Genomic DNA, 24,907 nt, shown 5'->3' on the forward strand with positions numbered 1-24,907 from the left:
CTTACAGCACCCCCCCACCCTTACTCTTTTTAATTTCACCTCCACCAGCCCCTGTTAGACCCACTTTATAGACCGCAATATGTGTGTATAAAAGAGCTGTTTTACACAGGAGTCCGTGGGAGCGTTTATGTCATGTTTGTGTGCTGTGAATGGAAATGGTGGTGTTTAATGTGAGCGTGGGAGGAGGGAGATGTCTCGTAAAATGAATCTTGTTTCGTGTTTAAAAAAAATGAAATGTAGGCAATACCGCCTCCCAGCTCAGTGTGTTTTTAGATTTATGTTGATATTAAATCATGGTGTTTATTGTGATACTGATTCCAATCGTATTGGCCATTTCCAATTACATTTCTGTATTTCTTTTCTCTGTGCACCTTTTTTCTGTCAGGGCATTAAGGCGCGTATTCTAGAGACCTTTGTGATGCTCTTCCTGCTGGCTTTGCTCATCCTGGGCATCGTGTGGGTGGCATCAGCGCTCACTGACAATGATGCAGCCAGTATGGAATCACTCTACGGTACGTTGTTAAAGGATTCTGTGTCATTGTTGCTTGTAAGTGTTTTGTAGTATTTGTAACGAATAGTTCAACAATTTGGTAAATTGTTTTTTTTCGCTTCTGGCAGACCGTTGGATGAGATTGATACCACTCTCATGTCTCTGCATCAACTATGAAGCTTGAACTGCGAGTTGGTTAGCTTAGCTTAGCATAAATACTGGAACTGATTTAGCTTGGCTTTCTCCAAAATAAAACAAATTCCCTTTAAAGCACACAAATTAACACATCGTGTTTAATCTCTTCATAAATACAAATGTAAGAGGAGTAAGATGGAACTATATCTCGTGCATTTCCTTAAATGTTGAACTATTCTTTCCGGTCGTTCTATATTATTATTAAATGTATTTTTTCTGTAGATCTTTGGGAGTTTTACCTACCATACCTCTACTCCTGTATATCTCTGATGGGAGGACTGCTTTTACTCAGTAAGCCACTTAATTTCTTCTTCTACACACTAAAATATAATTGTTGTTATGTTGAGCTACCATCAATTTAATATTGCTTAAGTGTTTCCCGTTATTGTGGTTGAACGAGCACGCTGATCCCACTGTTTTCTGTCTCATGTGTAGTGTGCACTCCTGTGGGATTGTCCAGGATGTTCACCATCATGGGCCAGTTACTAGTGAAGCCAACAGTAAGGAATCATTGTGTTTGTTCTGTAAATGTTTTTGTCAGTACACATTTACAACTAGCAGTTCTTTTTTTTGCTGAAAGACCACAGAGTTGAACTTGAACGCTCGGACTTGAAGCCACTGTCTGTTTCAGTCGACCATTTACATGCGCAGCAGAGGACTACAGATACATCACCAACTCGTCCTCCCATCTGCCATCTCTCCGGTCCCACTTTGGGCCTAATTATAACCCATTTCATCTCTTCCTCCTCTGCTCCCCTCCCTTCAGATCCTGGAGGACCTGGATGAGCAGATTTACTGCATCCATTTGCAGGAGGAAGCCCTTCAGAGGAGATTAAACGGTATGTCTGTGGGAGACGTGTTGGCACATTATAGGGGAGGGGAGGGGTTGACTGCCCTATTGGGTGTGATGGAGCGCGCCACACTGGAATCAATTAGCATTGAAAATCCAGCCACACACACAGAGACAGACATGAACAGACACTGGCAAAAAAAAAAATCCACACACACGCACTACAGCGGCCTTTCCCCACCGTCTTACTCTCATAACTTTCTGCTAAAGGGCAAAGCAGCCACATGGCAAGGACCATATTTTATGTTTAGGAAGTTTTTAAGGATCCATTTAAGACACTAGTGAAATGATTGCCTCATTTAGGACTGTAATGGTGGCCTGGGTAATGGGATGGAAATTAAAACTTTTACAAGAACGTTTGGCCGGGTCCTGTGGACATTAAAGAGACTGTTCAGTGACGAGCAGCCTTGTGCTGTTCTCGGGCACAAAAGGATAGTTTAAAGAGTTAAAGGATGGTGGAGATTATTTTTATTTAGCCTGCATTTCCTTTTCATGTCCAACCCTCGGTGTTCCCAAATTCCTTGTTTGACGTTGAACAATCTTAAAAAGCAGGAAGTATTTGGCCCAAGTTCCAAAATCTACTTTAATATTAAGTCAAGCATGCAACCAAGTGTACAGATGCGAGTAAATGAAGAGGATGAGCGTCCTTTCAAACCATGGAGGTAAGGGAGATCCCTCCCTGATAACGCATGTTTTCGAATGCCACACCGGCCAACTCCATAGACTGCCACCAATGCGTATGGTTCCTCCGAGCTCATTCCACGCTGCACTGCTTTGAACTAACTGAATAATAATTGTAATCTGTTCCTTATCACCTCCAACACTGTTTGAACTTAACAAGTCTCTGTGAGGCAAAAAAACAAACAACTGCGGTCGACATCTTTTTGTGTGCACCGAGGCCACGCTGCGATACACTTTTGCCTGTTTTTAAAAAAGGTGGGAGTTGGAGGCAAAGAAGAATGTTGAGGTGAATGTTTTTAAGCTGTATGTAGATGCACATGCTCAGCGCTCACGCTCACACATGGGTGGACCTGAAGGCTGGACTGGTGTCCCTTTGATGTGCTGAGAGCGACTACAGTTCAGGCACAGTTCACAGGACACACTCCAGAGGCGAGCGGTGTTGTCGTCTTGCTTCACCTGTGTCCGCTCTGCATCCCGCTCCTCTAACAGATCCTCTGACCCAGTTTGTGTTTGCAGATGTGGACTTGTTGAGCCACATCAGTCGATGCGGACTGTTGAGCCACATCAAGCGATGCGTCGGTGTTTATTTACACGTCTGGGCCTTTTGTTGTCCTCTCTCTGGATGTAATTGCCCATTTGTAATGACATTGTTGATACTGTGAGTCTTACAGTTCAGAGGTATTATGGCTTTAGTTGGCTGATTGGACATGTGCGTCTGTTTTTCTTGTCAAGGGTATGATGAACCCAATATGCATAATGTTTAGAGGCATGCACCTAGAACTATCAGATAACGCTTTACTTACGAGAAACCAGGTTGCACAATGTCGCAGCCCTTCTTTACCGCTTTTAAATGTATTCAGGCTTATGTTTAAATAAGTTATAGATATCCCAGACAAAATAGGTTAGCAAAATGCTTGAAAAAGGAAACACACAGGTGTTAAGTTTGAATCAGGGAACAGTGTGAACACCTGGCCTCGTCTCCTGAATATGAATCTAAAAGTATCTTTGAGATTAATCTTCCCTGCTTGGAGGTGCAAATGTAGCTTCCACCTAATGCCTATAAATCATATCTAATTAAATATCCATTGTGTTTCTGATTCCAATGGGTTATCGGCTTAGCAGATATTGTCTGGTAACCAGAGTAGACAAATATACTGCAGTACAGGCAGTGTGACATGCACACTTGTCCACGCTGCCCTCCCAAGACCCTGATCTGCTGATAGCAGACTAACGGTCCAGATGCTATGCGGCACAATGACCTTGCCGGTGCCTCTGTTGTCTCAGCATGGTGTTTAGCATATGTGTGGATGACGTAATCTTTCGACTGTGCTGAAGGTTGGAGAGGATACGTTGAATTACTCCGGGCCTTCCTGGCTGCCAGAAGCCCTCGCTCAGCATCTCTGCCTCGCTGTAACTCAGTCTCGTACTTGATGCTGCCAGCAGAAGGAGAAGGATATATTTAACTCCAGTTTAGAATGATGTCATTGAAGTTAGCGCAGTTGAAATTGAAGTGATGATATTGTTCTTTGTCTTCAGTTCGATCTGCTGTTTTTTTCTTCATAGCTATCAAGAGGCTACTGTTCATTTGATCAATGATTTATCCATTCCTAGGTGACGGGTAAGGCCATGTTTGGATATGTTATGCATAAATGTGATAGATTAGTTCACGACCCCGAGGCAGAGTGTTCACTTCATCTCTGGAGGGAAAGAAAAAAAAAAGCTGTTGAACTGCCCGTGACATTTCCTGTTGTGTTGTGACTGCATTTGCTCGGAGGGTTCAAACTTTCCCCTGCTTAGATCCTGGGACAGGTATCTGTGAGGGCACAGACGACAGGTTCAGTCTCTCTCCTCGTCTTCTGCCCACTTAGACCCATCCAGACAGGGCGTGTCGTAATAACAGAGGGAAGAAAAAGGTTTGATCAAAGTGATTGGTCCTTCACTCTTGTAACAAAGATGAAAGATGGTATTTTTTATTGCACGCCAGTAATGGTGTAACACTGAACTAATTGGTCTTGATCTGCCAATCACCTCGGGGGATGCAAATGGATACTCTTCCACTTTGGCTCCTAGGGGCCTCTACGCTAGTGCGCAGAAGTTGGAAGGGAAACAGAGTGAAATAGATAAATTAGCCTTAAATGAGCCGGCCTTGTGGTTTTCCTGGAGAATCCCTTGCTGTCTTCTCCAGCCCACTAAACCTGTTGTGGCATGTGCTAGACAGCTCCTGACACAAGAAATGATTATGACTTGTTTGAGATCACGTTGTTGTGTTCAGGGCAGGATTACTTGTTTTGATGGGATTTCTTAATAAAATATAAGTCAAATGCCATAAGGCGTAAGACAAAGACATCGTGAAGTCACCATGATGTGAGGTGATGTAGTCGGTGTGTGAGAAATGCCAGAAAATACTGTTTTCCAACTAAATGAATAGCTTCTTGAGTAGTTTTTGTATCATTCTAAAGTGAATAACTTTGTGTTTCGGACTGTCGGACAGACAAAACAAGCAACTCTGTTTTTTCACAATTCTTTTACATTTTCTAAACTTAATGTTTAATCCATTCAGTAAATTGGCTACATATTAAAAGTGATCGCAACGACATCTGATCATGCGACAAATTGTAAGTTAATTGTAATGGTTTTCTGTTTCGGCAGGATCGTCCTCACACACTTATTTCCGAGGAAGCTCTACTCAGCAGCTCAACAAAGAACTGGACAATATTAGAAATCAGAGGAATAAATTGGGTAAGTATTTGTATTATGCAGGACTGATGTATTTTCTCTGAAGACCTTGAATTGCCATGGAAATATATGCCAAGAAGTAAGCTTTTTACATATTGCTGACGGGCAGCCGCTTTCTCCCCGTCTGCCTTCATTTCTTAATTTGGACGTGGACCAGAACTGCTTGATAATTTTCCATCCATTTTAGGATATTATAAATGAGGCCTGAGTCTTTTGGGGAGCAGGGTGTGGGTGTGGGGGGGAGGAGAGCACAAAGGCACTTAGGATATTGGACAAGATGCAAACTTTATATTGTAGCAAGCCTTTTAGTGATGTCATTAATTTAGAAGGATGGTGCATATAAAGTGCACTTGGCAAACTTCTCGGGCAGGCAGGGTGGGTGCACTTTGAGAATAAGGAGGACTAACAATGTTGGAAATAGAGAAAGAAAGTCAATATGGCAAGGACTAGAGAGTAGTCGGATACGCATTGTTGGGTACTGTGGATGTCCATAATAGAAGATATAGTGCATGGGGTCTACAAGCTGTCAGCAGTGTCTACAAATATGACTGATGAGCTGTTGAAATAAGAGGAAGATGGAAGATATAAACTTTGAAACGTTTCATCCGGCTGAGAAGACTGAGGCGCAGTAGTTGCCCTCCGCGCACACACATGCTGACCAAAATATAAATCACAGAATTAATTTGGTTGCATTTCTTTTTATCCAGGATTTATGATTGTTGCCACTAATTAAGGCAATGATAAGTCTTGACTAATTAAAGAGGAAGAGCATCATTTTTTTATGGTTATGAAATGTATATTACCTGGGGGGGGGGGGGGGGTTGCGATGAGAGGTGAGATTGTGTTTGCTACACACACTCACGATATGTTTTACCAAACCCTGTAAATACAGCCAGAGGGCTCGAGGTTTCATTACTCGTCTTTGATGAACATATTAATTAACCAGCAGAGGAAAGTTGTTTGTATCTCTGAATCTTGCAATTAAAGAGTTGCTTCTACATATATAGAACTAATGACCTCACATTTTGGCTCTCACTTCCACTCAGAGAGAAGAAAGAAAGCGTCGGGTTGGGAGAAGAACTTGTTGTATCCCATAGTGATGCTGATCCTGCTCGCAGGAACGGTGAGTGCTGTGACTGACCTATCATTAAGCCCAAACTGTTTACTCATGGCGTATACAGCCTGGCTGGTGGCCATTGGGACTAACACCCTGTACCTCAAATCCTATCCTCTTAACACCCAGAGTCTGGGTGTGGAAACTACTTTTGTTTAATAGCTGTTTAAGACGATGCTGAATTGCCACCATTTTCCATAGTTTATAGTGTGGGAATACTTGTTATGCCTTCTTCATGGCATCAAACATCCCCACGTTGTTCAGGTTTTGAGTAGCTTAATGTTGCCGCATTTTACAATCACAAGATGGTTATTATGCATTACCATACTTACGGATCAGCACGGCCACCGCAATTCAATTATATCATGATGCCGGATACTTTTATAATTCCACCACGTGTAAACAAATCTTTATCTTCCTCTCTGTCTGCAGACAATCTCAGTTCTTATGGTGGCATTTAATATCCTCTACCTGCTAGTGGATGAGACTGCCATGCCCAAGGGATCCACGGTAAGCCTACTGTAACCTAACCTAAGTACGTTTTTACTCCACACACACACACACACGCCCAGAATGTAAACTGCAGAAGCCTATCAGACCTGCCATGCACCCGGCGGGGACATAAATCAAATTCCGGATATGCTCAGATGCTTGTTGGAAGAAAAGGCCCGACCAGATGTTAATCAGGCTTGAACCTTGTGCCTCTGGTTTTGTTTTGGAAGCTCATTGAAAGTCATTTCACAGCAGCGTGCAGATTCAATGAGCCCGCTACGTGTCTCCAGTCCACAGTTAGGTGAAAAGGCTGCTTCTCCTCCCTCCTGCAAAGGCAGACAGGGCCAGGTGAAGGGCTCTTGCTGTGCGGCAGCGTAGCCCAGTGTGGCTCTGAGAGATTTTCATCTCCGCCTAACATGCAATGTGTTTTAAGCTCCCCTTATCTCGTCTCATCGGCAGTGACAGAGAGGCGTGCGTGCATGTGCTTGTATGTGTGTGCGTCTGTGGTTGCATTCTTGTCTGAGAGGGGGCAACATAATGTATCCTATTTCTCCCTCATTTAATTTTGCGTCTCGCGGGCAACTGACAGAGCTGCCCTCGACATTCCAATTATTTTATTGAACAGAGATGTTTTCTTTGGCATGACGCATCACAGAAAATCCCCCAAATTACACTTGTCATGCAGCTTGAAGCTGTCCTCCCTGACAGTGTGGCCCCACTAAATGGTTTATGCGTTTGTTGAGCTGGATGGATGCCACACCTCTGATGAGCTCACAGCACTACGAGGGGTGGTGGTGGGGGGGAGGTCTCGTCCTCCAAAACAATCGATACTGATATGATATCCATCTCTCCACCCCGTTAACCCTGTCCTCCAGCTCTCTGCCTCGTAGTTACCCACACACTGTCTAGAAGGAGATAAGGACAGAGGAGAGAAAGGGACATAAAGAAGTAGAGAGACCGGCTGGTTCGAGGTCGGAAGGAGGAACTGTCAGAGTAAAGAGACTGTGGGAAAGTCAAATGAGGCCCCCGGTGCGCTGATTGTTTTGGGGGGAGAGCACAATGGAAGTGCCCTGTCAATGTTTGTCTTCCCCTTCCTACTAAGCATCCCGCCATAGTCCTCAGCATACCGAGCAGTGCCCCAATTGGCTTTACGGAGCAGAGGATGGAGGTGGAGAAGGATGATGAGGAGCTAGGAAGAGAGAACGAGCAGGGAGGAGAAACAGGTGGATGGAGATGAGGAGCAGAGATGCTGTAGAAGCAACACGGGGGAGGAGAGGAACTGGAGCTGTTTTACAGCATGATGAACAAGCACTAAGAGGGACCAATAAAGGAGTTATTGCGGGCCCTCCTCTTTGGAAGCCACAGCTCTTGACACTATATTTAGTAAAATGGACAATTATCTGGAACTGGACTCCAACTTTCACCTCACTAAAGTTGTGCTTCTGTGAACACACACAAACGTGCATGATAGCACCTTTAAACTTCCTGTGACAAGCTCACCTCAGCTGTGGCCTTTCAACTTTTGTGAATGTGGAAGTACATGCAGAAATATCTTTCTGTCCACCATAAACAATGTGAATTTAATTTGAAAATCTAAAGCCATGATGCTGTTAGGTTCACACCCAGCAGAGCTCAGATGAAGGGTTCAATTCCATTTTAGTTGATATCTCAACATCATCACACCTTTTAACTCATTTGCTGTTGGGTGGTTCAGACTTACATGTCCGAACCATTTCAGAACTCTGTACCCGACGTAAATGGCAGCTCTCTGTATTATATTTACCTTTTATGACCGCGTCTTTCTCCTACTCGTTAGATGATAGTCGGGGGGGGGGGGGATTATCTGGTGTGCAAGAGGATTGAAAGGAGTGAGAAAGACTTATGACTATGTGAAAGGCAGTAAACTAAAATAACAAACAGATATTATAATACTTCTCCTCTATCTTTAAATAAATACAATTTTAGAAAAATGCTGCCATTACTGCAGAGACCCACCTGAGGTCAAATGGTCAGGACGCGAGGCGCACACACGCACGCACGCTATTACGCAATTACGCAGGTATTGCGAGGTGTTAATCTTACTAGCTACAAATGAAATGTGTCAGCTGAAAGAGCAAGGGCAGGCTGCACGGACGAATCTACCAGACTACCCCCCCCCCCACCAAGCCGTCCCTCTCTTTGACACACACACACACACACACACACACACACACATACACACACGCTCTCTCTCTCTCTATCGCCCTTCCTGCTACTGGAGTGAAAAGAAGTAAGAGTTGAAAGGAGGCGTACTGTGAACGCTAGCTGTCCTAAGCGCGGGCATACAGGCATATTGCGAGTGCACACACAATCTTAATGCATGCCCACCCTCCCTCCATTAATAAATTACATCAGATGCTGTCTGCTAATTCCCTGTGTAAGAGAGAGAGAGGGGGAGAGAGAGAGAGAGAGCACTGCACCATGGCTCTGCAGTAAGCTAAGGGATGACAGTTGCATAAAAAGGCATGAAACAACCTGCCAGGCTTTCCTTTTCTCTTCAGGCTCTTTTACAAAACAAATCAAGATAAGGACAATCAAGGTGGGTAAAAAAAGAAATGAAATAGAACAAAAACATAAATAAACTCAATCTAGGACCATACTCTCAACATCTACTATGCAACTCTAATATGTACTGGTATTGCAAGAATAGTAAATAATGTATATGAGCGCCGTACATTGATGTCATGCGTTGGTATGGAAAGGTGCTGTATTTGAATTGCATTGCTATACAAATAAACTGCGTATTGAATATATCCTGCTATGTACATGTCACAGAGACAGGATGGAGGACAGCATAGTAGTATTTTGGACTATTAAGCATTTGGGAATATATTGCACAGTTGTAATCATATATACTTCATATCTAAATGATTATCTACAAGATCTAAAAATGCAGCATACAGTTTTAGGAAGTTTTTTAACTTAGATCCGTGATTTTCTTTTTGTATGAAAGTGAGTCTATGGTCAATTGGAGGATTAACCCCGGTGCCAAGTTCAACAAAAGCAAAACTATTTATCACTAGACTACACAGATGCTTGGTATGTGCATATGTAGATGTGCCTTTTTCCTGCTCCAGTTTCAAAAGGCCTTTAGGTGTTGAAGGGGGGGGGGGGGGGGGGCCTCGTGTTTGCCAAAGTATTTGTTTTGTTGTTTTCATGTTTTTAGCTTGCTTTCAGCCTGTACACTCCTCTTAAGCAATGTGCCGTTTTTTGTTTGAACACCTGTTCACATACTGTATGATCGACAGTGATTTGAAAAGAGCCTCTTTCATCTTGTTCCATTCATTACTTAGCCAATTTGATTCTGTCCTTCTCAAGTGGGGAAATTCTTCATGCACCGCATACTTACTTTGCAGGATTTCTGTAATTGCATGTGCGTGTGTGTGTGTGTGCGTGCAACGGCCTGCAGTGCCGTTGTTTCCCATTTTCTGTTTTTATTTGTGATGTGTTTATTTGAGATCGGTGTTTGAGGGCACTGAGTAACCCCGTCTTCCGTCTGTGTCTTCATCTTCCAGGACCGAGGCATTGGGAACACCTCTCTGTCCACGTTTGGCTTGGCTCAGGCGGTGCTGGAGATCATCCTCATGTTGTATCCTTTAAGTGACCCCCCCCCCTCCATTGTTTGTGGCCAAAGTAGCATGCTTCATGGCCAAGAGCAACATTGTCAAGCCAGCTTTGTTTACCCAGGACATAGTTCAGCCGGACACCTTCCGGAAGACATGTTGTGCTGTTTCGTCACCTTTTATGGTAGCTGAAAAGGTGCAGATTAGGAATACTTAAGAGGGCGACTTAATGAAGCGGCTTCGCTACCAGCGGAGAAGTGTTTTTGGTCCTTGATTGATTTGCTCAACAGCTACTTGATGGTGTCCTCTGTCGTTGGCTTCTACAGCCTGCGAGTCTTTGAGGGACTCACTCCCAGGAACGATGACACAACCATGACAACGGTAAAGATGGGATGGGAGGCCGGGGGGGTGTGGGGTGAAGTGGGGGCAAGGGTGCCGAGATCGCTCGTAAGGTGCTGATGTGTTTGGGACCCCCTGTGTTTCATCTATTTCCCTTCTCTCTCACTCTCCTACTGCTCACTAACGTTTTCCTCAGGGCCCCCTCAATGGCTTTAGTTGATCTGTCCAATATTTGTTTGTGGGTTGCGCAAACACTGGCAAAGTGCAAGCCCCTTTCTTGTACATCACAGGGAGAGTTGGGGGTTTTGGGGGGGGGGCAGGCTCTGTTTGGCATCTATTCACTTGGTAATGAGTTTGGGAGTGGTGAGGCTTGTTAACTAGCCATGACGCTCCAGTGAAAGGGCTTGAAAGGACAACAGAGAAAACCTGGTAATGAGCAACTTCAGAGGTTCTAATTGTACAATATGTGGAACCAATTTAACACCAAGTGATGTGTGCATGTGTGTGGGCACGTCATAGCTGAAACTGTTGGTGCAATGGCTGCTTTCTCCTCACACGTCTCATAACTGTACGTTACATGCTGGAACCATCGTAAGTTTGATTACGTGTTGATTTTGTAGATCATTGGCTGCTGCGTCTCCATTTTGGTCCTGAGTTCAGCCCTGCCGGTGATGTCCAGAACTCTCGGTGAGTCCCTCTGTTTTAAGTCTTTATATTAAGCTAAGCTAACCAGCTGCTGGCTGTATTCACACTGTGACATCGATCTCATCTAATTCCGCTATTTCCCTAAATATCAAACCTAAAATGTAGGTTGAACTGAATTGTCGGAGATGTCATAACAACCAGAAAGAGTAAATGCCCCCCCCACCACTGTTTTCAGATAGTGCCACAAACAGCAGACCATTAAGGTTAGCAAGTTGAATTCTCCTATAGTTTCCCATAGTGACATTAGAAAAGAGTGCAGGGTGAAGGGGTAAAAATGACAGGGGTAGCACCGTCACAATGGCACTAATAAACATGCAGAGTGCAGAGCACAGCTGTTCAAATAGCACTAGTGTGTGTGTGTGTGTGTGTGTCCAACAGAGTGGGAAACCGGGACGGAGCGAGCATACAGTGACTCATTGGGAGCTTTACAAAATATCAACAGGTTCTGCTTTGTGACGCTGAATAGATTAAAAGGAATAAATGCATGAGACAGAGTTGAAGAGAAAAGGCCTCCCAGCTTAAGAAGAAAAAGACTTGGAGAGTTGAGTTTGACGAAGTGAAATGTTAAGAGACAAAATAAAGGGTTTTGTGTCTCGATGAGCTGTTTTTGTGCAGGTCAGTGTGGGAAATATGCACTCACTGTATAAGAGACGGAACTGTACCACAACACAAAGAGTGTTTGCACCATATTGGTTGTTTAACAAACTCCTCTTATCTTTAGTCCAGGTTTGCGGAATGGAGGACCTTTTTATTATTTTTATTTTTTGTAATAGACTGCTGCCGTAAATTAGCATCGTACGGGTTCCCTCGACAAAGCGGCAATGGGGTTTTTTCACTGGATTTTGGATTATTGCCAAGCACCTCTTTAACCCCAAACCAAGATCAAAACCTTTGGCATTAGAACGGGATGTAGCCAGACCACAGTGGCGAGCTGCATCGACTCGGGTCTCCGTCGTCTCTCTCCTCGTCTCTTCACAGGCAATTTTGTTAAAGGTCCTTGATGCTTGCAAACTGCTTACTGCGGCTGTAAATACATCTCTCTAGACACTGAATCGATTGCCCAATCTAATTGACGACAGAGGCTGTGAAGATGTTACAGGAGAAGTAGAATGTATAAAGACTCCGGCCTCTGCAGTGGGCTACATCCGAGTCTAATTTCTGCATACTGAAATAGAAACTGGCTGTGGTGCATGGATTTAACATGTATGTACACATCAGGTTATCGGAAGCTTAATTATGTACACTACTTTATTATTGGATGGCACAGCTGGCCTCGCCTTGTGGATTGGCAGGCCAAAATGGATAAGCAGGAAAACAATAGGGTGTTGATGGATTTCGAGGCAGCATGCGATCAGCTGTGACAGATGGTTTGAAATTGGTGTAGTAGTGTGGAGCTACAGTAAGACGAGTCTGTAGGAGAAACCGCTCCTTTGTCTCCGTCTGAAGGTCCTGCGAGAGATGACGCGTGCCTGCGTAGCACCTTTGCTGCTATACTTAGTCACCCATCCTTTCATAGTCCACAGGGAACAGTCCTTACAACACTGGCAGCCACAGTCAAGTTATGAAAAGAAGCATAACAGGGCAGTGGGTCAGTGGCTGATTGTGTAAGTGCTTGTTGGTCATCACACCTCCATATTAAAACTCAATACAGAAAGTCAAATTGAAATAGTAATTAGGGGGAAAATGTAATGTCTTGGTTGGGGCTATCACAGAAAACCAAATGAGTGTCGACTTGCTTTTTCCAACCCAGTTTTTTGTCTCTGTCCCACACAGGTATCACCAGGTTTGATCTCCTGGGAGACTTCGGGAGATTTAATTGGCTGGGAAACTTTTACATTGTTCTTTCGTACAACCTGCTGTTTGCGGTCGTGACAACACTCTGTCTCGTGAGAAAATTCACCTCGGCAGTACGGGAAGAGCTTCTAAAGGCCTTGGGTAAATTCATCCATTTCTTTTTCATGTGTCCTGAGGGTTTCTGACCAGCGCCTTTTTAATATACTGTAACAAAATAAAGCCAGACTGCACCACATAATGTCATTGTCCTGCAATGTCTGCCTTTGATATGCTGGATGTTCTGCAGAATATAAAGCAATCTATTTGGTGAAACACTGAGTACTCTATTTCATCCCAGTTTTGTACAAGTGAAGGTTGCGTCTGACACACTGACAGCACCAACCTTCTCTGCGGCTTTGGAGGGAGAAAGTGTTTCTTTCTGTCTCTTTTTTTCTTTCTAGACGGCACAACCTTGAGTGACAAAATGGAGGAAATTGCAGCTAGATCCAATGTGCTGCGGGACTGACATATGACAGAGGATGGGGCTAGTCTCAAAGGCTTGTGGCAACAGGCCCTGGATGTTTGATACACGGGGTGGGATAGGGTTAGAAAATGTCAGACAGAGGCACTGGGGGGGGGGGGGGGGGAAAGCACATCAATACCTCTGTCTAAGTGAAAGTCTGAGGCTTTTTAATGAGATTTCTCTCCCTTATCTCCCCCTGCCCAGGTCTGGATAAATTGCAACTGTCAAACAGCCCCACGGACCCTGAATCTGGAAAGCTCTCGGCCAACGGGCATCAGAAAACTCTGTGAAAGGGACGATAGATCAACACACACACACACACACACACACCTTAGCACAGCCAAAGGGAGATTTCGACAGTACTGCCTGACTACTGAAAGGTAAAAGGGATTGGAAGGAACTTAATAAACCCGGGCAGTGTCTGATGGAGGCTGAGAGCAATTTAGCTTCGTGACATTCCATCCTCTGCGTCTCGGATGGAAGCCGGGACAGAGCCAGGGATGAGACCGAGGAGTGAAATAGACTGGCATCACTGCAGTGACCTCAACCGCGACTGTGACTTTAAACCAGCCATCTATTGCTTCAGGGCGTTCCACCTCCCCAGCACTGCTCCCTGTTTTCCTTCTACGACCTCCTCGCCACTGCACTAGACAAAAGCAAGACGGTGAAGCAGGTCAAACAATGTCTTACATCCAACTAAAGGGCAAGGGGTTCCTCCTCTGAACCCAGTTTAGGAAATAGACCCCCGCAATCCAATTAGTCATTTTTGTATGTACATGGTAATTGGTGTCTCTAATCATTGGTCTTATGTGAACTGATGCAGGCATAGTAAGGTGTCGATTTATCCTCTCTTTTTATTTGTTTAAGCTGAAAATATCAAAATGTGCTTTGTGAAGCATGAAAGAAGTCACTTATTCACGCATCACATCCAATACATTAAAACTGCACGGCATCAATACAACTCACATTATATGCATTGCCACCGTCGCTACCGACGGGCCTCATTAGTCTCTTTATTGGCTTTACTGAAGTGCGCTTTAACTTTATTGATGTCATTAGTTCGTATGAAGTAGGGTAAGAACTTTATTTAGGTGCTCTAGATTAGACTCGAGCTACTCTACAAATGGGAAACTATACGGGAGCTGCATCCACTTCGGTTCCAAAGAGCAGAATGCTTCAGTGCATTCGGAGCTGAGCCTGTGGTTGTATTTCAGAGAATTTTATTATGCACACACCCCCCCCCCCCCCCCACCAAAAAAACTAATTTCAAATCACAGGGCACAGACAAATTTGTCAAATAGTTTGTCATTTTTGTAAATGTATTTACATGTACATATTATATTTCATACCTCTTTTGCATTATTTGGATGTAAATATTAGGCTCCTGACTCACTAAGCAATCTGTATTTTGTTGTACATATTTTTATTTATTTTTATGAACACCTAAATCTAATGCAAACCTGCAACAGTCTTCACATACAGAACGCATGAGTGGAAATGTGCAACTTTGCAGCCGGTAGAAAGACTTGGTGACTCAGGCTCAATTTACATGTAGTTGTATTGCTGCATACTGTTCTGAACCGTGACGTTCTTTGTCTCCAGAACCACCTTAAATGCCTTATACGACAAGCATCTCGCAGGCTTCATGTTAAGGTTGTTTCTTGTTGTTTGTTAATGTACACGTACGCATGTGTACAAGTACATCGTTTGTCTCGAGACAGTTCCACTGTGAGCCACAGAGTTCGTAGTCTCAAGCCAGCTGGATATAATGTACACATTGCTTTTGGCCATGAATGTTTTCACAGTAGCTCTTATCTAGTGAGAAGCTTCATTTTGAGACCATCATTCATAACCCATAAAAGTTAAGCAGTTGCTAGGATAGGGTTGAGTGATCCAATGATGTTATCTCTACGGCGTTGTAGATGTCACGTGTTTTCATGGTGACACGATGACAAAAGAAAAGGAATTAAAGAAATGTAATATGCATTTGAAACTTGTTTCTCAGGACAGGGAATGTTTTACATCAACGCTGTCTACCATTGGTGGTTTCTCTGTTACAAAGACTGGATTTAAAGAAAATGTTGCAACTCTCAATTATGAAACTCAAGGTGAAGTCCTCTTCTCAAATAAGCAACTTGAAGCGAGAATGTTTGGTAAATGGTGAAATGGTATACAGCTCTTACCATCCCAAACCCAAAGCAAGACTGTTTCTGATTCTTAACTGGCAAAAATATTTGGTAGATGTTCGAGTATGTCGTGTGCCATTTCATTGGATACTGTGAATAATCAACATGGACCAAAGGGATGATACTATAAATTAGCCAAATATCACTTTAAATGTTGGATGAATTAGTGAAAGTTAAAGTAAATGTATGACTTGATCTGGATGAACTACATTAACTATACGGCTTGAGTTGGATGTTTCCCAGTTCCCTCACGGCTGTGCATACGTCCACTCAGCTGCAGACTTTAACACTTGGCTCTGCGGGACGTGAAGTGTCACTCTCCTCATAAAACGTTGCAAAAAGAACAGACTTTCTATTCAAGCAAGCTTTTTTGGTTGCCTTTACAGTACATCTCTGTTGTGTGTGTGTGTGGGGTTTCAAAAGTTGAGAGTTGGCCTGTAAGTGAAGCAGCTTTTTCTTTCTGTACCGTCTGTATGTCAGTTGGTCGCTGCATGTCATTTTTGGTACATGTTTTTGTGAATGTATTTTTTTACGATTTCTCAGTTTGCTAAATGTATGTTTAGTTATTTTTCATGTTTGTGTGTTTGCAAATAAACAGAAAAAAAGCTTTGAGCATCTTTTCATTCATCATTGTGACACCCTGGACATTAATACTGACAGATGAGTTGACAGAGTAGTTTGGCATTTTGGGAAATACATTTATTCAGTTTTCTGGCCAAGTGTCAGATGAGTGGATTGATACCACTCTCTTGTCCGTGCAGTAAGTATGGAGCTAGAGCCAGAACCTGATGAGCTTAGCATTAAGTTAAAAATTCAATCAAAGTGTATCTTTAACCAGCACACAAACAATAATGTACAAAGAACCATTTGAGTTTCCAGAGACTGAAGTTACTGCTAGATGTGATGCCATCTTAAATGAAATGTGTACCTGGTTAGATGAGTTTTTTGTGGTAGGCAGATCTGCACAGGGGACAGGAAGGTCTGCTCTCAGTAGAAAAGGCCTCAAAGGCCTCTAGACAGAGCTGATGGAAGAGGTGGGAACAGGACAGGAGCACGGTGCGTCTGCGTTGTTGATGGCTGGATGCACCGGCTTCTGTTGGGAGGCTTCGGCTACACAAAGCAGTCAGGCAGATGGGGCAGTCCCAGACACCTCTCTGGACAACCTGTTGGTGTTGGAAACGCACAACACAAGTTAGACTACCTCAAGAATATTCACGCCTCCTGTCCGAGGTAACTTCTGCACGTCTTGTTATTTGGAAGGGGAGATAACAGACTTTATCCTTGCCACTGCCATGTCATTATAAAGAACTCTAAACCAAATCTGTAAGCAACTACCTGACGGGTTTGATCAGACGAGGTGCCAACATGTTTATCAGCGATCCTTATAAAAACAAAGAAACGCATGCACAGCTCTGCCAATGATTAACCAGAGACAGCTTCCTGTTTTTAGGGGCCAACGTGCCTGGCCGTTAAACGTTTCATAACGAGCCGCACTCCGCTTTATAGAGTTTGCACCCGTGAAAAAGGTGCACGGTATGTGTTGAAAGCACATTCACCGTTTGATACTCCATGTCAAGGCTGAGCCACTCCTGCCTTGTGCTCAACCTTTTCACACCAGATAAAGAAGGAGAAAAAAAAAAAACGCATCTTCTTTGCACCCCCCCGCTCCCTCTATGGAAAATGGTACTGGCTGCAAACTAAAGATAACAATGGAGCCTTATGGAACAGCAAATCTTAATGTCTTTTCAATCCCTCCACGGCAGTCAAGATGATGAAAAGCCTGCCGTGCATCATCAGACTGGGTCATGTTTTTTGTAAACAGAGGATTATTAGCCTACCCACTGCCATTCATTTGATAAAGTCAATGATCACCACTGGAGTGGCGTGCTTTCTATACAGCAGCTGGGATGCTGTTGTCCCCATGCAAGCGTTAACATGTCCAGGGAAAGGCACGGCTGGGAGGAGGAAGCGAGTGTTACGGGGGCCTTGTTTAATGATGGAAGTGGCTTCTGGTTCAGCAGAGTGTGACTTGTTCCTGACCTGGCTTTGTATTCGGTCCCAGTCGCTCTCCTGAGGTTCAGAGACATGCTTTCTCTCCAGCTGCTGGAACACTCGTCTGCTTGATGACAGCGAGCGGTTGATATCAGTCAGAAAAGCCTCCGTGTCGGTGTGACAGTATCGAACAAAGCTGTCATTCAACTCCTGCAACTTATGAGAAAAAAAAAAAAGCATTTTAGTGGCACAAAGGAGGCATGTTTCATTCAGATACACAATAGAGTCGTGTTTTCAGCGAAGGCTAATTGTTTGTGTGTATTGTAATGGCTGAGGCATGCTGACAGGGTGCAGTTGTTGAACAGCCAGATCAATACAGTCACATCTCCCACTAACACGGAGAATTAATGGAAACCAGGAAAAAAAAGGAAAACTGGAAAACACAAACCTGACACCTTTTCCGTCTTCTACACAATCATAAACATGTTGTGTCCTCTGTCTTGTACACCGTGTTTGTGCATATTACTAAAACTAATCAACTAAACGTTACAAATGACGTGTCCTGGAATTACTAATCTCTGTTCTTCTCACTGACTTCTATAATCATTGGAATGGATGAAATAACGCCCCATTTCTGGACCAGTTTAGCCAGAAGAAGTCCTTATTTCCCCACCATGATGTCATCCCTGGCTGAGTGGAGGAGAAAAAAAAAAATGTAAAATATAATTAAAACGGAAGCGCCCGGTCTCCTCGAACATTCTCAAATTGACTGACTTTAAAGACTTCTTTCCATTGTCTGTCCTCCCAGAACTCATCTGGCTTCTCCCATTTACAGCAGCTGTTGCTAGGCAACAATTAATGACTGCATACGCATGTTTATATCCAAAACATATTCAATAGTCGATGAATAGGCTATTTATATGCAGTATACGTTCCAACAGCACTACGCAATTGATCAATTAACATAAACGTCTACATATAACATAAGTAACAACATCTTCAGTTAGATGATAACACTTATGGAAGATCATGAGATGTGGCTGAAAGCTCTGGAAAATACTATTTGTTCAACATTTTCAAAACTATACATGTAGGGCTGTAACTGACGGATTAATATGCAGATTTTCAATGAATCACTAGCTTGTTTGTCTATAAAATGTCATAAAATAGTGACAAACAACCATCAGAATTTCCTTAAGCCCAAAGTGACGTCTTTAAAATGCTCATTTGTCTGAACAGCAGATCAACACGGGTAGATATTCAGTTAACTATCAGAGGAGACAAAAAAAAGCAACAAAATACTCACAATTGAGAAGCTGAAACTAGACAATATTTGGCATTTTTCCGTCAAAAATGACTCAAATTAATTGATTACCAAAATTGCTGCCGATCATTTTTGGTCAATCAACTAATAGATGCAGCTCTACATTAATGTGTTGCACTACATCTGGGAAATGCAATGTCATTACTGCTCAGTGTTACTCAGAGTGGCATTAGCCTCAGCACCTGCTTCCACACATGCATTTGTTTTCTGTCCGTGACACACCTACACACACATAAACACACAGATAAACACACCTACACACACACATATAAAAAAAAGCGCCATCCCTTAGCCTATCATAGTGACATCAGAATTGCTTTACAGCTAGGTTTTTAATCACTAATTAAACCAAAGTTGACCATTTGGATGGAGGGTTTTATGAGCCTGGCTGAAGGCAAACAGTACAGCTCTGGTGAACTTTGCCTTGCTCTCTCTGCAGGAGATGTGGACGGGAGAGCAGAGAGAGGAGGAGCGCAGAGGCGTTATCTCATGGCAATCCATCTAGATGTCGGTAGTGTCCCCCTTAATGTGTTGACTCAGGGTCGGACCTCCGAAGTGAGCAAAAATTGAAAGCTGGGCATCAGGATCAGCTGATAAGATTTCTGAAACTGGGCCGATATGTTTTGTTTTTTTCCAGGAACACCTGTGGCTTCGTCATACAAAGATGCTTTATGGCCTCTTGCTATCACAAGGACTACTGAAAGAATAGGTTTCTCCGTCTCGCACAGGTTCCAGCCCAGCACCAACACGTCTGTTTGCATTACAGTCAGCTAAGCAAATACGTCTTCCCGCTGAAAATCAAGTCAATCAGACCTGTCAGCGCTGTGTTGCGCAGCTCACAGCTCTTGAAGATCATCCTCAGTGTGACAAAAGATATGAGACAATCTCATGACCACCCACAACCACTGAATCACACAACGTGAATGTAAAGTGGCTGACATGTGACACTATGTGGACCAGGACATGGCCTAATGTGTTAGAACACAGTTAATTGGCCCAGTAAACGCCGTGTCTTTGTTTACGTGACACGCTAAGGCATGGTTTATAGGCCAGATGATAGAGACTGACGGGGGGGGGGGGATGGGTAGGACACTCCGACCCTTGGAACACATTAAGAGTGCGGCCCTCACACATTTGTCACTCATGCTTAATCAGCCCGTTTGAAGTGCAGTGCACTCTGCATGATTACAACTCAACATAGAAATAAATAGGACCTTTAAGACATTGGACATAGATTGCATGTGTTGGAGCTGACCATTTTAAAGCAGGGTTATTCGATGAATTTGTATGAGAAATGACTCTGCATCCCTGAGGAACTGATGTTTGGTGAAAAGATACGGTGACCAGACTCATCTCTGGTCATCCAAGGCTTCAAATGGGGGAGGTTCACTAGGTGGCAATGTTCCCTTTTCCTGAGAGCCACCCTGAAGGCAACACAGCCTCAGAGTCAAATGACCCCGTCCACTGGTTGCTCTTCAGGCCAATTTCTAAAATAATCCCTTCATCAAGTCCAATCGTTGCATGATTTATAGCTTTGAAATTGGACAAATAGAACAAAGTCTGAAATGACAACCTGCGTCAGGTATCCAAACATCCTGGTCAACCTCACCTCTTCACCCGTTTCCATCCAACACAGGAACAAAGCTTCTCACACACACACCAGACATACATATATATATATATAGATGAAGGAAAACCAGAACCCAAACATGCACAGGAGACGTCGAGCTTTTGTGTTGACCCTGGAATGTCCAGACTGTTTGACTAAAACACAAAACTCTCTCCTCATTAGTGGACAATCAGTGTATGACTCACAAAGCATCAAAGAAGCTTGAGAGGGTGAGAGCAGGTGAAGGTGTGTCTGTAGGTTAGCGGTGGGGTCAGCGAGTCCCTGAAACCCTCAAGACTCGACGTCCGTCGCAAGCTTTGTTTGACTAACTAAACAGTCTGAAAATGTCAGAGTGAAATGTAGGGGAAAAAACGTTAGGAGCCAGATGCTAGGCAATGTGACCTTATGTATGTTCAGTGTGATCCAGAGAAGCGTGATTGATCTATAAGACCCTGTTGTGATCGCTGCAGATCTCAAGTCGAAACTCACCTTTGCCTCGAGGAATTTCCGTCGCAGCTGTTTGTCTTTTGGCCAGACGGATTTTCTCAATTGTCGGTACCTTTTTCGAGCAAGGTAGGCTCGCCAGCATGCTTGAATTCTACACACACACATATAATCACAAAATACATTCAAAAAGTCACCGTCAAAACATTTTGAAATAAGACACAAAAAGCACAAAATGACAACTTGTGTACAAACATCATGGATTTTATGAATAAAACTTTATGCGCAACTACAATATGAGCAGTTTGATCATGCCTCCATGTTTTAATGTAAAGCAGATTCACTTTATTCATAATAGCAATGTGCTGTATACATACAATTATTTAACAGCAGATCAACTAGTATTACTTATTTTATTATCACTATTAATTATTTCATGTATAAAACATATTTTAGTATTAGAGGATATTTTTTCCTTCAGCACAAGATGTTTCGTTACTTGGTGAGATTGTGCGATGAATTGTGATTGTGCATTATTGTGAATCTGTCCGTCCCATACCATTATTATAACGTATTTTATGCATTTTTTATCTAGTGCATGTACCTGGTGGCACATTGGTGTCTGAAGAGGCGAGCTGCATCGTGGATCACCCGTGTCTCATACTGCTCCTTCCTGCACATTGGGCAGCACCTCCTCCCAGAAAACCTCTCAAAGGCCTGCAAACACGCTCTATGGAAAACATGAGAACACGACAGCAACACCTACAAAGAAACAGTGACATTAGTTATTTAGTGCATCTGAAATGGAAATTGTATCATGCATGCAATTTCATAGCTTGACCGACTATATGGTTTGAAATGTCTCCGGGGGGGGATGCTGCTGAACGTGTAGTGGTTTTCAGGTTTTCAAGTGCTTACAAAAAAAGCTCTCATACAGTATACAGTCTGTGTACATGCTGTGTGTGTATTTGAGCCTTAAGCCATGCTAAATGTGTGTATTCATGCACGTATGAGAATGTGTGTATCTGCCTTTTAAGTGTTATTTGCTGAGAGGATAGAGGGAGTCAGCGGGACCCCCGGTGGGCCGGCTGGGACCTGGACTATAGTCTCTTCTACCTGTGAGTGGGATTCTTTTATGGTCTGAAAGGAGACAGCCACAGCTATTGGGCTTGGCACACAAACCAGTTTACTCAGATCTCTGGAGGGCAGGGGGGAGGCATATTGATTTCCCATTGTTTTGGCCTGACCAACACACTCCATCACCAGTGAAAGGGCCCCCTGCAGTGTACAATTTCCAGGAGCTCGACAAGCTATTAGACCACAGAGAAATTTCTCGCAATGTTCTAAGGCTGCAAGCTACAGTTTATGGACACAATATAGAAAAAGGGAATAAAAACGTAATAGAAAGCAGAGTACCATTTTCATTTTAAATCCATTCCTATTGCAGAAAAAAATTCTGACTTGTATTAAAATAACAACAAACACAGCTGACTCAGAACAACTGCTGCTGTAAGCATTTTTAATTGTCATATTAATGCTCGATTGCAAGACTGTGGCACAAAAAAACGCATCGTTAGAATATGAAGGTTTGCAGGAAAATGCCAAATCAACAAAGATTCCCTCCTGTCACTTTCCCTTGTTAGCAGGCTCTAATTAACTTTTTTTTTTTTGTCTCCCTGAGTCAAACTAATATTTACATGCGCATCTATGGCAACTGTGCTTTGTGAGGCCGCCTATTCTAGTCCCACATTCTTGAGGAGATTGGCATCTTAAAAGGGGATCGGAAAGGTGTAAAAAGGACTGAATGACCCTCACAGTAACACACTGATTGCTACATCATCACGTCACAGTTGAGTTCCAAGGCAGTATGGGTAAATTTGTACAGTTGTCTACACAGATTAGGACATACAGGAACTGCAGGGGGGGGGGGGGGGGGGGGGGGGGGGGGTGGAGGCTTTGTGTATGTGCTCATGTGTGTATACGGAAACACAGGTTTCCCCGAGGACAGACAGAACATTGGAAACATGCAAAAAAAAGGACAGAAAGAAAGAGCTCTCTGGCAGAGTATTAACAGTAGCTACTGTGTTGGGGGAACACCTGAGGCTGAAGGCAGAACTCCTCCCTGCATATTGCACAGGGCTGTGCCGAGTCCCCCTGCTGAACAGACCTCGCCTTGACCCGAGTCCATTCGTCCTCCGTTATTCTCCCTGCAGGGGAGGCCACCAAACCCCACTTCTGAGCTAGAACACATAGGAAAAAAATACTGGTTATATATTCACAAGAAATACAGTCTTTTTGTGAGTGTTATGAGTGTTTTTTTTACCTAATGTTAAAGGGGCTGGAGCAGAATCAAGCACATATTCTCTCTCTTCTTGCTGATCTTGTGTCTGCAGACCCCTTTCCTCCTCCACTCTTCTTCTGGGTGCTTTTCTTTTGCCTCTCAGAAAAGGGTCAGAAAGTAGGAAATTTGGATGCAGCAGGTTGCGTGTGATGTGGTCTTGAAAGGCAGCAGAGTTGAGCACCAACTTGTTGCTAGCTTTAGAAGTCAAACCCTGTAAAATACAATATAAATGTCCATCACCGCATTTACATAACGTGCTGCAAAGTTGCAAATGTAGACTTAGTATTTATCTCAGACCAGGATAAGCAATAAATACAGCTAGATGCATTCTGAACCACCCTGTCTAAACACAATAAATCACTGAATGGCCAAATGGAAAATGCTATAATTGCCAAAGATATGCAGCAACGAGTGCGTTAAATAAATTACATTTTAAAACTGACACAAAGCGCTCGGCTGCAAACTATCTGCTGGTTTCTCTCAAATATTGTAGCTCTGACCTCATTTAACTCGTGAATTAGAGAGTACGGTGGCTGTTTTCAATATAAACGGAACTGCATGGCGTTAGATTCACACAGGTGTGTTTGCTATCTCATTAAGAAACGGGACAACTTTACTTCGTCTTTCAAACGACACGAGCTTCAAGCTTTAAGTCGGACAATGTCTAAAGACTGAATGCACGTATTACAAGAAACCTTGACGATATATCTGCCATAGTTTTACATTTCTATGAAAGACAAAATCCAAACCTTCCGCATTGCCATTCTATCAACACAGTGTAGAAGCTGTTACCAGGTAACGAGTCAAGACCCTCCTCCTCTCCACGCGGAGCCTCATTGGTGCCTCTGATTGGCTGAGCTGAGACCTCTGGGTTAGCTGAGTGGTTATTGTTTACAAATTAAAAAACACCATACATTTAATTGTGTGCTGTGTTTCATTACATATATATTTGAGTACCAGACCGTTTTTGTATTTTAAATTATGTTTTGACTTGTGAATTATGTAATTATATTAATTATTCCAATGCTCAAATGGTAGTAGAAGTACATTTACTCAAGTACTGTTGTCTACTTTTGTTTTTTTTGGTGATTTAAACAAATTAGATATAAATAAAATTATATTGGAGTGGGATACAAGTTTGTTATGCCACAGAGAAAACAAATGAGATGATAATGATCATTTACATTAACATACTCATACATTAACCAAAGTAAAATCCAAAACAAGAAATACCTCCCTCTCTTTACAATCCCTCCATCTTTTAAATGAACCAGAGTACAATTTTGAGTTTTTTCAAACTTTGCTTTAGTACTTCTCTACATTACCCAACTATAATTAAGAGATAAATATTGTAGGTTTATATTTGTACTCTTGACTAGCGATAGCATTAAAATGCTGCATTCACGTTCATTCATAAGTAAAAGTAATAAAATAACTGTACATTTTGCTGAAAATATGTTATTTTACTTAAGTAAGATGTAGGACTTTAAATTGTAATGGAGTATTTCTAC

At 43.0% G+C, this 24,907-nt stretch overlaps 2 protein-coding genes across 3 annotated transcripts in view; one reads left to right on the forward strand and one right to left on the reverse strand.

The window, feature by feature from the left end:
* The window catches only part of lmbr1 (limb development membrane protein 1), a 28,087-nt gene extending 11,789 nt beyond the window's left edge, over nucleotides 1-16,298 (forward strand). The window contains exons 6-17 of one of the 2 annotated variants that reach the window (XM_076080801.1): nucleotides 386-512; nucleotides 908-976; nucleotides 1,121-1,185; nucleotides 1,452-1,524; nucleotides 4,866-4,955; nucleotides 5,999-6,075; nucleotides 6,499-6,576; nucleotides 10,113-10,186; nucleotides 10,451-10,541; nucleotides 11,120-11,186; nucleotides 12,978-13,139; nucleotides 13,439-16,298. In XM_076080801.1, coding sequence (XP_075936916.1) covers nucleotides 386-512; nucleotides 908-976; nucleotides 1,121-1,185; nucleotides 1,452-1,524; nucleotides 4,866-4,955; nucleotides 5,999-6,075; nucleotides 6,499-6,576; nucleotides 10,113-10,186; nucleotides 10,451-10,541; nucleotides 11,120-11,186; nucleotides 12,978-13,139; nucleotides 13,439-13,503 — 1,038 coding nt within the window. In that variant the 3' untranslated portion in view covers nucleotides 13,504-16,298. The remainder of the gene's footprint in view (nucleotides 1-385; nucleotides 513-907; nucleotides 977-1,120; nucleotides 1,186-1,451; nucleotides 1,525-4,865; nucleotides 4,956-5,998; nucleotides 6,076-6,498; nucleotides 6,577-10,112; nucleotides 10,187-10,450; nucleotides 10,542-11,119; nucleotides 11,187-12,977; nucleotides 13,140-13,438) is intronic. The other variant, XM_076080800.1, reaches the window with a different exon arrangement.
* Nucleotides 16,299-16,618: 320 nt separating this feature from the next.
* rnf32 (ring finger protein 32) lies at nucleotides 16,619-24,160 on the reverse strand. Its single transcript, XM_076080802.1, has 7 exons — nucleotides 24,146-24,160; nucleotides 23,379-23,607; nucleotides 23,153-23,295; nucleotides 21,660-21,817; nucleotides 21,101-21,209; nucleotides 17,727-17,894; nucleotides 16,619-16,849 (listed from the first exon to the last, which is right to left on the reverse strand). The coding sequence occupies exons 1-7, from the start codon at nucleotides 24,158-24,160 to the stop codon at nucleotides 16,619-16,621; spliced, it is 1,053 nt and encodes a 350-aa protein (XP_075936917.1).
* Nucleotides 24,161-24,907: the final 747 nt, after the last annotated feature.

This window comes from Anarhichas minor, unplaced genomic scaffold (assembly GCF_050575085.1).
Source record: "Anarhichas minor isolate MPS153535 unplaced genomic scaffold, ASM5057508v1 ptg000074l, whole genome shotgun sequence".
NCBI classification, from domain to species: Eukaryota; Metazoa; Chordata; class Actinopteri; order Perciformes; family Anarhichadidae; genus Anarhichas; species Anarhichas minor.

Coding starts and splice junctions, on each gene's coding strand:
- rnf32 (XM_076080802.1), bottom strand. Junction 23,296..23,378: donor TCCAGCCCCTTTAACATTAG/GTAAAAAAAACA, acceptor TATGTGTTCTAG/CTCAGAAGTGGGGTTTGGTG. Junction 21,818..23,152: donor AGTTCTGCCTTCAGCCTCAG/GTGTTCCCCCAA, acceptor GTTTCTTTGTAG/GTGTTGCTGTCGTGTTCTCA.